A 13,765-nucleotide genomic window follows, 5' to 3' on the forward strand; every position below is an offset into this window, starting at 1 on the left:
TTCAGTTCGACAATTTCATTGGCTAACAGTGTGCATGTTGCCTCAGCAGAAACAGCTGGTCAGTCAAATGAGTTCAAGATTCCTTGTGTCAGAACCGATTAGAAAAAGATTTCCATCTCCCAATTTGCATATTTCAAGCAAGCATAAAAAAAAAATTACAAAACGGTGAAATTGTTTTTTTCTGCATTGTGCTGTTTCCATTCATCTAATGGGATACTTTACATTGCATCAAAATAGGTGAGATCCTTAATAGTTTGTCTGCAAAATCACTAGAATGTTAATATTATGAACATTTTTGACCCAATAACATTGAAAATAATTGTTTCACCATAATAATGTTCTATATATAATTTTGCATCTCACTAATAGTTCTTTTGGTGTATTACTTTTTTGGATTTTTTTCCCCTTAAATTTAAAAATAAACTTCAAATAACAATATAATGAAGTCAAACAGAGCACTGATAAAAATAAAAGTGAACAGAGTCAGTGTAAATAAAAAGATGGATTCTCTCTCTCTCTCTCTCTCTCTCTCTCTCTCTCTCTCTCTCTCTCCACATAAAGACCATCTTTGTTACGATGGTGAATAGAGTTACTAACCTCCAGCTTCATATGGGGTTGCCAACACACACATCTTCTCCGCGTATACAATTAGGACGACCCATGTGCACATTAAGTCCCTTGCCTATTTTTAAAGCACCTGCTTCTTCCAGAGGTTTCCTCACCTTTTGCTTATTTGTAATTGTGTGTGTGTGTGTGTGTGTGTGTGTGTGTTTGTGTGCTTTTAGAACTTACTGGAATTCCACCTTTTTTTCCATTTGCTGGTATTGCTCCGTCTTGTACTGTCTTCCCCCCGTGAGAGAAATTCTCATGGTTCTTAGGGGGTCAAAGGTCACCTGGCATCCACCACATGACTCAACCTCCTCTATGCGAACACTCATTCTCTCTTTATGTCTCACTTTCCCCCGTGAACCACCAAATTGGACCCCATAAAAAAATAAAACAAAAAAAAAACTGTTTTTTTCAGTTATCCATGATTTACTTGATTACTGAAAATCAGAGTCAGCCTCGGTTGTTTTTTTTTTAAATATTTACATCATTCATTATACTGGTTTTAGGATGATAGTCAAAGAACAGCCTCAGTATCTTACAGATATTTCTACTTTACAATATAAGAAACCTCCTTCCAAACATACTGATACCTACATCTTTATTTCTCAGAGCTTGAGAGGGTAGATTGTTTGACCTGAGGGTGGTGCTGGAGGGAATATCTGTCATTTAATCTTAAGAATCATATGAAGATGAGTGGAAATGTCAGAGATCTTGGTAAAAACGTATTTGATGTGTTTTAGTTTGGCCTATTTACAACTCATAAAATAGTAGTTTTTATTATCAGGACTTTAACTGCAACCAGCCAGCAGGAGGTGATTAAGAATTTACTGAACATTCACGGCGTCTGTCTTTATATACAGTCTGGGTGAAATATTTTTAGGAAAAGGAAAATAGTTTGGGTTCAAATAGAGGTTTTTTTTTTTTTAGTGTGTTCTAGCAGAGGAGGAGACGCTCCCAAACATCCATTTACAGAGTATTTGTGAACATTCTTCAGACATTCTTTTTTGGTTATAAGTGACCTGCAGCTACACCATCTTAGACAAAGTATTGGCCACATAATCAGCCAACTGAATTGACATGTGGCTTCGTTTGTGATGTTTGGCTTGTGTGACAACTAACATTGGTTTCGCATTGTTAGATGCTGCCTTATGCTTAGTTTGTGGCTTAATTAGCACCCTTGGACAGAAAGTGTCTCTGGATGTTTTCTTTGAATGTGGTGATACCTGGTGTAGCAACCATACTGCCTTGGAACGGAAGACATCATTCCATGTTAAAAATGCTACATTAACAGAGAACTTTTCTCGTTTTTGAGACATTTAACCTTCTGTGTCTAGTCACCACAGCTAATCTTATGAACCTGTAACTGGAGCAAACCCTGTTGGAGTATTAATGCTCATAATGCTCTCACAGTTCTCTAAAGGGTAGTGGAATATTATTTGGTGGAATAACTAAGGAACACTCAGAACATTGAAGGGAACTTATTGTATACATCACTGCTGTTGTTCTGCTTTGTGCTGCATAGTTGCAACTAAAACTTATTTCCAGATAAAACCCAGGGACAGGATAAACAAGTCAGTGCTTGAGCTAAATTTGGTGGAAAAGTGGACAAATGCTCGACGTTCAGGTTACAGAACCTCTTTTAATCAACTATAGTTCATCAAAGCAGGTGTTACATGTTAAACTAGACATCACAAATACATCCAAATTTGGGATTTAGGTGAAACATCAAATACAAATTCATAGTTATTAATATGTGCATTTTCACGCCAGCTGTATGTTTGACGGTTTTTTCTTCTGTATCTCAGCAAACTGGTAGAAATTTCACCTTCCTGCTTAGTAACAATGACCTCCAAAAACACACACACACTCACACACACACACACACACACACGCGCACACACACTGGCTGAATGGCGAGCCGTCTTTACTGGCCAGTCAAATGGCTCATTCATCTGGTCTCCATGGCAACAATTAAAATGTGTTGCCGAGTCTTTTGTTGGTGACTCGTTTGGAAAGAGAGAAAGTTTTTTTCTTTGTCCAAACAGAAGGGTTTAATTTGGTTGGAAGAGACACTTCCAGAAACTCTCTGAGCCGCTCAGAAGGCAAGGCTTACTTTCAATTTAGATGTAAAAGATTACAGTTGTTTAGTGTTTAATCATCTATGAAATTCAACTTATTCATCATTGTGATAAATATATGCAAATGTAAAAATGATGTATAGTATTTATTCTACTGTTATTTCTTGATTTTATTATACACTTTTATGACTGTTTCCCATGAGGAAATTATAGTTGATAAAAGTTCAATATCATAACTATCATTTAAAAGATGGAATGTGGAACATCCTCCTTTGGTTATGAAAGTTGGAAATGAAACATGAAAGGTTTGGGGTGTAAAGACTAGGTTCCCATATGGTTCTCCATGGGTCATATGAAAATGTTCCCATATGGTTCTCCATGGGTCATACGCCAATGTTCCCATATGGTTCTCCATGGGTAATATGCCAATGTTCCCATATGGTTCTCCATGGGTCATATGAAAATGTTCCCATATGGTTCTCCATGGGTCATATGAAAATGTTCCCATATGGTTCTCCATGGGTCATATGAAAATGTTCCCAGCAGGTCCCTGTTAGACAAAAAGTTCCCTGAATGTTCTGAGAATGTCCTCACTGATGCAAACAATGTACCTCATAATGGCTTCATAGGACGTTAAAGGATAAGGAATGGGGTAATGACAGAACATTCAGATATGTTCTTGGAGTGACTGGGAGACCATGACTTTAGGACATTCCCTCTATGTACCCAGTTCTTTTGTTGAATCTTTTCAGTAACAAACCTATAACGTCATTTTTTCTTCTTCTTTTTCTGTTTAAACTCTTGCATCATCTTCCCAGAATGCAAGATTGTAGCAACTTTCTACAGCAGACCTAGAGGGAACATCTTTTATAGGTTTGCCTGAAATATTTCCTTAACCTTCTCAGAACATTGTGAATATTCCATGAAAGTGTTAAACCTTTAAACAGCTCAACTATTTGTTGCGAGGGGATGTGACTCAGGAGGAATACCGGGCTGTCCAAAATTCAGCAGGTTTGATCCGTTGCTCCTTCTTACCAAGTGTCCTTGAGCAAAACACTGAACTACAAGATACTCTCGACAACTAGGGGGCGTCCTGCCAACGTCAGTGTGTGTCTGTGAGGCAGTCACGTAAAGTGCTTTGAGTAGTGTGTGTATAAAAGCAGTTCATTTAAAGGTGTTTATGTAGCTGTACAGTCAATCTTATTCACACAAGCTGAAGTGTGTGTGAAGTATCAATGGTGTGTCAGAGAGCCACTTCCTGGTCTTTCAGTCTGAGGAACATCCATCTCAAACCAAGACCCTCACACACACACACACACACACACACACACACACACACACACACACACACACACACACACACACTCACACACATAAACACACACACTCACACACACACACACACACACACACACAAACACACACACACACAGATACCCTGTTTTTGTTTTTATCTGCTGCACACACTTAAATAGGGCAGAGAGACATTAATGTGAGGGGAGAGGGATGAAATAGAAGAAAAGGTATTCCATGCCATCCAGTGAAAGTAGCAGCATGCTGCTCAAAGTGGTCTGGTCATTTCGCAGTGCGTACTCTATATACACTGCTAAGGTCTATGTTCAAACATAGGCTGTATCTAAAGATGTAGGATGTGTTCTCCCTCTTAATCGGTAATTTTTATAGGACTTTTCATACAGACACATTATAATATAAAGTGCTCAACACAAAGCACAAAAGAACACCACAAAAAACTAATGACAAGGAAGGGTTTTTAAGGGATGCCTGTTTCACTAGCAGAGATGCTCTCAAAAGGTTCTGGGAATGTTTGGGAACAGCTGAAAGTCAGGAATTTTCATCCACCCTACCTCCTATATTTTTCATTATGGACGTCGCCATGGTTTTGTCTTTTGCTCTTGTGGGAATTACCACAGCCACTAGAGGGCTTCTGTCAGCTAAAGGTAAAATACTGCAGTTTAAATTAACAACTGATTGTGTCTTGGGAGGATATTCTCGGCCCTCTTGGCCCTACCCACCTCTGGTTCAGTGTTGCAGCTGTAAATAAAAGAGGAAGAGCACCAGGAGGAGATAGAGAGCAGAGAGAAGTAAAGGAACAGAAGATAAAGACACAAAGAAAGATGAAAGATGATGAGGAAGATGAGGTCGCGTCCTCATCACGCCCTCCTGACTTTAGCTGCAGCAATGACAAAACCGTTCCATTACGCAGCCTCCAACAAACTTCTCATTTGGTGGATAAGATGAATCTGTGAGAAGAGGAAAACGATGTTGAAAATGCATTAAATGCTTTTCATGTATGACTGCATTTTTGCTGACATTTCAGCTCCGTGCTCATTAATATGGAGACCAAATTAAACTTATGATTGCTTGTTGATTTTCTCCCCCTCTATCCCTCTCGTCTGTTTCGTCAAGCGTTTATCCTCCGTTTCTGTGTTTTTGGAAAGCTCGAGTATATTTCTTACCTTCCTCTGATGAAGTTTATTACAAATAGATTTGAATCAATTCATGTAGATATTCGCGATGGTGAAATGCTCTTCTCAAGCCTTTTTTCATCATTTTCTCTTCGTGTTTTACATTCATACTGTCTCTTCTTTTGGGAACAAATGTTTAAAAGGTGATGACACCCAAATATAAAACTCTGCTCTTTCATTCAGAGGAACTTATATTCTTAGCGTAAATGTTGTAAATACAAAACAATAAGAAAATTAATCAATGTAATTCTTGTTGAGAATAAGATCTTGTTTGGTTTGCAGCTGTTAATTTGCCAAAACTTAAATTTATGTTGTATGAGAAACTTAAGAAATATTCAATTTATGATGACTTTTGACATTTTAATGAAAGATTCCATCTAGTGGCGGCACAAACCATGACCACAGGAAAATAGGGAGCCAGATCATGAGAACTGCCAGTGCAATTGTCTCTGTAATGCGTTCATTTCAGAAGTATTTTTTTGTGTTTGCATCATATCCCTTATTTGAGGACATTAACCAATGGGCACCCATTATTTTCAGCAATGAAAAAAAACATAAAGAAGGTGTTGTCAGAGATTTAAATTTCAAAAATCAACTGTCTTCCAAAGTTTTTCTGCAAAGGAAAGGGAGATGTAAGTACCTTTGCACAAATACATTAAACCAGAGGGCAACAGGAGAGCACATAACCTCTGCCAAGGCAAAACTTATTGTTAAAAAAACAAAAACTTTAATTTTGCACAGTGTTAACTGGATCTTCCCCCAAAAGCAATGGCCTCTTCCTTAGCCCGTGACACATTTCTTCACCATCTTTGTTTACATTTGGCTTTCATTGTTTTTGTGAAATACTACAGAAAGACAAATATTGTAAGCATGATTGATGATTTCAATGATGAGTCTCATACACACACACACACACACACACACACACACACACACACACACACACACACACACACACACACACACTTTTCATTCATTCATACATTTCAGCTCAGGGTTAAAAGTTTTAAAACCTAAGAAGACCCTAACCACTGAGTTGTCGCATCAAAAAATATCAATATGTGGAGGATTTATGGTTTGTTCCCGAAGTCATCTGGATTTCAAAGAACTTTGGAAAGAAAATAAGCAAAAGATTTAGTGAAACTCAAATACCCAACATATGGACCTGAGGTAATAACTTATTTGTTTAAATTAGCTACAAATGATGTTTGATGTCTCCTGCCAGACGCTGAACTGATGCTGTGATCCAGAGAAACTTTTAATCAATTAGTGTAAACAAAGAAATCAGCCTTCAGAAAACAAGGATATAAACCTGCTATAGACTCAGTTGGGGGTTCATCAGACCTTTCTTGATAGCACAGACCCACAATGCAACTCACGAATTGTTTTCAGATGGTTACATTTTTTTGTGATTTTGCTGGTTTAGATAAAAACTAGAAATACTGCATTGCAGTTGCATGACTGTCGCAATGACCGAGACCTTTGACATTTAACCAAAAAAAATCCTTTCAGTTGATTCCAAGTGGACATTTGCGCCAAACTGGAAGACATTTTCTCATGGTGGTCCTCAGATATCATATTAAGCATTGTTAAAAAAAGAGCCTCCTCTACAAATATTCACCACTTGATAAAAGTCATAGACAATATCAAATTCCCCAACATATTACACAATCCTCTCATGTTGGATTGATGGCATACTGGATACCACAGCGACTCACTATCAACTCTTTGGTTGCAAAACTGGATTGCCAGATTTGATGAACCAGGGCTAGCTGGTTAGCATGCTAATTTTAGTCAATACTTTAATACATAGGTGACTTTGACATAACTTCAGCAGTTAATCCTTCACGATCTGTGTTTAGTTTTTTAATGTTTAAATGAAAACACTTGTTGAAGCACTTTTAAGAAGTGCATGGGATCAACAGTGCCATGCCATGTGATGTGGTCATAGTCGTGTGAGCGTCAGCGTACCCTCACATGCGCGTCCCTGGAAATGTTACGTGTCACATTGATGGAGACTCAGCAGTATAATTGCAGCACAACACAGATCCACCAGCACGGGATTATAAATACTAAGGTGTGGGTAACATGCTTATGTTAAATAGGGCAGACCTTGCCCACTACACATCAAGGCGAACCAATTGTTTTTGTACTGTAACCTAACCAGACCATTACTGTGTTAACGCATCATAAAACTTTATTTAACAATATGAAAGTCATTTGAAAAAAAAAGAATATCAACAAAATAAAGTTTGTTAAGTGACTAACTCATTAACCACCACCCAGAGTGTCACATTTTTGAACCGAGGATTTCTTATAAAGGGATCTTTATTGACTTTCTATTATTTCTTTGAACCTGACCAGTCATTTTTAACAGATATGATCATGGTGATTTATATGGTCTTTGTAATTCATAATTTCTGTAAGATTTGGTGTTCCCTGTTCTCCATCTTTTTCTCTCATGATCCCTTAAAGACTAGATTGTCTTGCTCTCTCCGTCCTCAGGCCTGTGTATCTCAGTCCATCCTTGCATGAAGATTGACTGGAGGCATGAATACATCATGACTAGCCATCCATGCACCCACCCCTAACTTCTCCCATCCCTTACCCCTCCACCCTCCCATTCTCCAAGATCCCTCTCTCAGCACTTATCTCAAAGTTTGGATCTCATGCATTTTAATTGCCATGTCTATCTTCCCCTTTTTTCCTCCTCTTCCTCTTTTCTTTGACTTTGGATCAGTGGCATCTTTCAAACAAACAACAACAACTAAAAAAACACCCTCATGCTCCCCTTTCCCCTTTTTAAATCAATATTTGCCATCAGCGAATAAATAGTATCATTTCCTGCCTGTTAGATGAGTGCAATGCTGACATATTTACCTTCCACTCCTCTACTTTTTTTTGCTGTCGATCCCTTGTTCTGGCGGCGTGGCTATTAGCTAAGTGAAGGGGATGGATGGCCGTGAAGCATTGAGCGATAGCATCTCCATCAGAATCTGCGACATTGAAAAATGGCCGCCGCCTCTCTGATGACAGCGCAGCAAAAACACACACTCACACACGCATTCTCACACACACACATACAGAGTCAGAGAAGAGACATTTAAATATTCAAATAGGCCCAGGCGGTAATGATAAACGACAAGGGAAAAGTAGAATCAAGTAGCTATCGATGCAGAAAATGAAAAGAGGAGGAAAAGAAAAGAGTGGAGGCGAAGGGACATTAAGCAAAAAAAGATGGAAGCATGGGAGGAGAGTTACAGTGACAATTGAATAGAAAAAATGGATGAGTTATGTGGAGACAGATGAATTAGACAAATACAAAGGGAGGGCTAGATGAGTGTTACAGTAAAGAAAATAAAGATGGAGGAGACAAGGACAAAAAGGAGAAAGAGCTGCAAAATATAAATTCTGCTTAAGAGATTGAGAAGAAATGTAATTGAAAGAAGGAATGTGAAACATGTAAAGAATGAACCGAAGAATAGCAGAAAAACAGTCAAGACTGTTTTGCAAAAAACAGGTTTGGTTGCTGTAGCCTAGATGCAGCAAGAACGATTCCCTAATGATAGGATAATTTGCAATTCAGTCACTAATAAATGATACAAATTGAAAACTAAAGATTTAGAAAAACCTTATTCAAAATGATGAAGCTCATTAGGCATTTAAGAAGCTCGAAACAACAAAGCTTGAAGAGACAGTTCATCCAAAAATGAAAACTCAAACATCAAAAATACACCCTCATGTCAATTAAAGCTTAGCTGAAGTTTTTTTGTCCATATACCAGATGGCTCCATAATTCTTGTCTGAGGCAATCTAAATATCCTGAAGCCTCAATATGCCAAATTGTTGTGAAAAAAATCACATATGCCATGCTTTTAGCCTCACTGTACTGTATACTGAAGCTTCCAGCAATGATGCCATGTTTTCAGTGAGGCTAAAAACATAGTGTCGTTGAAGTTTTTCCACAACAATTTAGCATATTAAGGCTTCAGGATATTTGGATTACTATGAACAGTAAGTATGGAGGTTTTTTTTTTTTTAATGTATGAAACTTTGTTGCCATTCGTTTCAATTGTTTTGGAGGTTACTGCAACACCTTTTCCCGTAAAACTCCAACAGTGTTTTGTGGAGTAAAAAATTTCACCCAGTCTTCCACTGGCATGATAAAGCATGGATAATAATTACATTTTTGTTTTTTGGGTGAACTATCCCTTAAGAGTTATACTATGTCAGACTAACTGTGACTGATTGTAGCCAAACTCTATTCAGAAAAAAAGGCATTTTAAAAGTTCTTTGCGTGTAATTTGGGGGACAACGAGACAAAGCCTGAAGTCAAATTTTGTATAAGTCAGCATCATGATGTTGGTACATTGGCATGATTTTATTTTATTTTTATTAGTTTATTATGATTAAATCCAAGATAAATTTGAAGTGAAGCTAGTAGTCACATAGACCCTGTTCCTGGAGGCGACTATGAAACTCACCGGGGTGTGTGACGCCACAGCTTCTTACAGTCAATCAATTTAAAAATTGGTTTCATCAGTTTACAGTAACTGCTCCCACATGACATCACTGACCCAGACATGATGGTGTTCAGTTTTCAAATGGAACTTCGTTGAGTACTGGAAAGCAATGTGGTTATTCTAGTCATGATTGATCAAAAAATTGGTTACCCTGCTCACTATACTTGAATTAAAGTAGTTGTCTGACATTCAGCTGGAGCAACTCACTCTAAATGACTCTGTTCATTTCATTCAGTGAACTTTTGTTGCAGAACAGCACTACACTACATAAACTTATACTCTGTGGTGGCATTGTGACAGCTGTGTTTGGTTCTGTGTTAACAAAAGCACTGTTGAAATGGCAGTATTGTGGAAAGTGGCTTGAAACCCTCTTGTTTTTGTCCTGCTACCTCATGGATATCTGTGTATCTCTGTCTAGAGACAATAAATCATCAACATGGGAATAGCAGTGAATATTTTCAGTCAACTAAAAACCTGCTCGGAATCAACAAGAGCACAACTGGTCGGATGCTTTGAAAGCAATGAGCAGTAGTAAATGTTAACATTAATATATTTCAGGATAAAAAACAACACTCATACTCTGTAGGCAACTGCAGCAAAGATGCAACTCTAAATGTTCAACTCTGTCAAAATGCTTCACTACAGTTCCTTAAAGAGTCACTTTTTGATTCCAAAATAGAAAGCTCTTCAGCAACTGCGATGCTCCCCAACCACAGCGCTAAAACAAAAGCATAAACCAGATGGGAGGAAAACACAAAATGTAGCATTTCTTTAAAACCTCTTCATGAAGAAGTCTGCTATTGCGATTGATTCCTGCACGTCTGTAGAACACCAGATTTTGAGTTTTAATGTGGTCGAAGCAGGTGAAACAGAAAGAGTTGTGACTCCCTCAAATACTTCAACAGGAGATGAGCTGCTCACAACAAGAAGATCTTATTTCAGAAACCAGTTCAAGGGATATTTCACTGAAAATATATCTTTGAATACCCGCTACCTGTGGACTCACAATACTTCCCCCTGCATGCAGGAGAATAGTTGTAGTCGATCACAACAGATTTTAATTGCAGTGCACAAATTAAGCGTTTTCATTTTATCCACATTTCTGTAAATCTTTCACAGTAAAAGTTGTGTTAATGTTGTTGTAATATTAAGAAATGAAGGGAGTCTCTGCACTGTCAGTGTGATGCTGTAACTTGAACATGCTAACAAAGCTGATATCCTGCCTCATCACTTTGCTGAAGTTAGCAGGGCAGGCTGGCAAAGTTTGTTGTTGATGCTGATTCCTGTTTGCTGTATCTGTGACAGTACAATCCTACCTACTTTTAGTTAGGTTTTGCTAAACTTTTTGTGGAGGCCAAACATGTTCACTCAACATTATTTTCTGTGTTCTGTTTTCACTCCATGAAATTCAACAAAATGTTTCTCAGATTAGTGTGCACTGACACAAAGGTTAAAATGTATGGCGATAACTAGGGGGATTACCTTATTATTGTTACAAAGCTTCTTTCCTCGATATCAAGATAAATAACCCAATGTCAACAATAATATCAATATCATTCCCTAAAGTGAAGTGTGTGAGACACCTGTCTGTCTTTGCTGTCTCCAGAGCAGCCACGGCGAGCTGATGATGATGGAAAGCAGGAAGACCAGCCTGCTGGGCAGAGCAGAGTCCCTGAAAAGGAGTGGAGTGGAACTGCCGAGCAACTTCCACCACAAAATACACAACCTGACGCACACGTGGAAACAACTGGAGGTAACACACAACAACACAGTCATATACATGCACGCACGGACACGCACACACAAACACACATGCAGTTAATTCTGGGAAATACAAGAGAGAAACTGTGGCGTTTGGAGCCAGAGACAGTATCGGATGTGCGTGTGTGTGTGTGTGTGTGTGTGTGTTGGGGGGGGGGGGGGGGTTCTGGCTAATAAGCTCTGATTTAATCAAGAACATGAAGATGATAATTAGCGTTGTCTCAATTATGGACCCCATCTACTGACACTGCCGGTGGATTGTTCCGAATGTCGTGCGAGTACTCAACTAAAGAGGAACATGGCAATTCACACACAGAGCTTTGTTTAGCGGGTTTACTTTTCAACTCAGGGTGCTAGCTAACAAAACTGTTGGCAGCATCCATCCATTTTCTTCCGCTTATCCTGCTAAGGGTGACGGGAGGGCTGGAGCCTATCCCATCTGCCTTCGGGTGAAATGTGGGGTTCACCTTGGACGGGTCGCCACTCACAGCCACGCCTACGGTCAATTTAGCACATCCAATCAGTCCCCTTTTGCATGTCTTTGGACTGTGGGACGAAGCTGGAGTACCCAGAGACAACCCACACAGGCTTAGGGAGAACATGCAGACTCCACACAGAAAGATCCTGTGCCCGAGCCGGGACTCAAACCCAGAACCTTCTTGCTGTGAGGCGACAGTGCTGACCACTGCACCACCGTGCTGTGTTGGCAGCATGTGTATGCATATCACACAGAGGCGATATGTGCAACCAGTCAAAAAATATTCATCTGGTTAACTGCATCACTATCACAAATTTAAAGGAAATACCACCGAACATACAAGTAAATCTGATTCACTACTTTTATGTTGTCATAGTTACTTAGTTTTTAAATTGTATCCGTCAAGGAAATATGTTTTATCCACTTCATCTTGTTTTTTTCTTGGAAGGACAGTCTATTGATTGTACAGAAGTATATAAACATGTCATTTTAGTCATGTAGAGATACAAAACAAAGAACAAAACAAACAGTATTACATGTACACCTTGACATGTTTCTATGTACTATGACACCCATGATCCTTAGCTGAGATGACAGTTCAGAATGAACAAATCACTTCATCTCAATTATCCAGACACATTCCCGAATCCAGAAGAAAAGACTCACAAATCCAACTGCGGATTGTGCCTTGCTCATGGGCCCATCAGCCATGTTTCTGTTTTCCCACTTCACTGGGGCGTGGTGATTAATTCCAGGTCTGTGGTGGCGCCGACAGCTGGCGGTGGCTCATCAGGAGGCTGAAATGCAACAATGTGACTTCTGAAGAAACAAACTGTCTCCTGTCGAGCGAGCTGCACGTTGACGCGTGGCGCTCGTTCACACAAACACCATCTGCATGTGTGTGTGTGTGTCATCTCCTTGTTGTCCCAAATGGTGTGCACACACACAAACACACACTCTCAATGTATTGTCTCATAGTAATTGTAAGTGTGTGTATGTGCATTAACATATGTATCAAGCCCGCTGAAACATATTCCATTTCAGAAATTAAACAACAGCAGCAGATGAGCCTTCGTCGTCGTCGCTTGGTGTCGTCAAGTGTGTTTCCGCCACAGTAACCAGACTGTGATTAAACTTCTATTACCGACAAAGAGACATTTGGACCGCTGCTTGTGCGTGTCAGGGGGGAATTCTGGGTAGTGGCAGAGCAGGATGCTGATGAAGCAATCATCTTCAAGCTTTCTCTGTTTTCCTTCCCCCTCATCTTCCTTATCCTCCTCTCTGTCATACATTGTGGTCAAAAGGTTACAGACAGCTCTGTTTCCCCCTCCTCCATCACTTCCTACTTCAGGACCTGTCAGTGGTTGTATCCATCCATCCATCCATTTACTATACTGCATATCTGTTAAAGACCCACTCCAATGAAAATCATGATTTTCATGTTGTTCACATGTTCATATGGCATGTTTCTTTTTGCTAAAGGACATACAGTATCCTGAGAAAACTAAGCTCTAAATTGCATTTCTGAGTATTTCTGCATTCAAATTGCAGTGAATCAATGGCAGACACTAAAGGGCAGGCTCAGGCATACTGGCTTTCATACGTCACAAAGCCACTGGGCGGGCTACAAGCTCCTGCCCTGCTCCGCCCACGCTCCATCCGCTCATACTGTTAGGAGTAGAGAAGACAGTGGTGGCTCAACACGTATGCGCTGCAGGGGGATGCAATACTAAGAAGAAAAATAATGACATTAGCGTTCATAATCTAACGAAAGACGTTGCTGTGAGGTAGCTCTGGATAAGGTTTCTTGGTCATAGCAGTATAAGAAAC

General features: G+C 39.4%; 1 protein-coding gene across 1 annotated transcript in view; it reads left to right on the forward strand.

Annotated features, from left to right (window-relative positions):
- Window positions 1-13,765, forward strand: part of akap6 (A kinase (PRKA) anchor protein 6) — a 219,717-nt gene that overhangs the window by 146,693 nt on the left and 59,259 nt on the right. Inside the window, exon 16 of the mRNA XM_086183714.1 lies at window positions 11,303-11,449. Coding sequence (XP_086039840.1) covers window positions 11,303-11,449 — 147 coding nt within the window. The remainder of the gene's footprint in view (window positions 1-11,302; window positions 11,450-13,765) is intronic.

Source organism: Aulostomus chinensis, chromosome 17 (genome assembly GCF_037954235.1).
Source record: "Aulostomus chinensis isolate RoL2024-O1b breed Wild chromosome 17, RoL_Achi_v1.0, whole genome shotgun sequence".
Taxonomy (NCBI): Eukaryota; Metazoa; Chordata; class Actinopteri; order Syngnathiformes; family Aulostomidae; genus Aulostomus; species Aulostomus chinensis.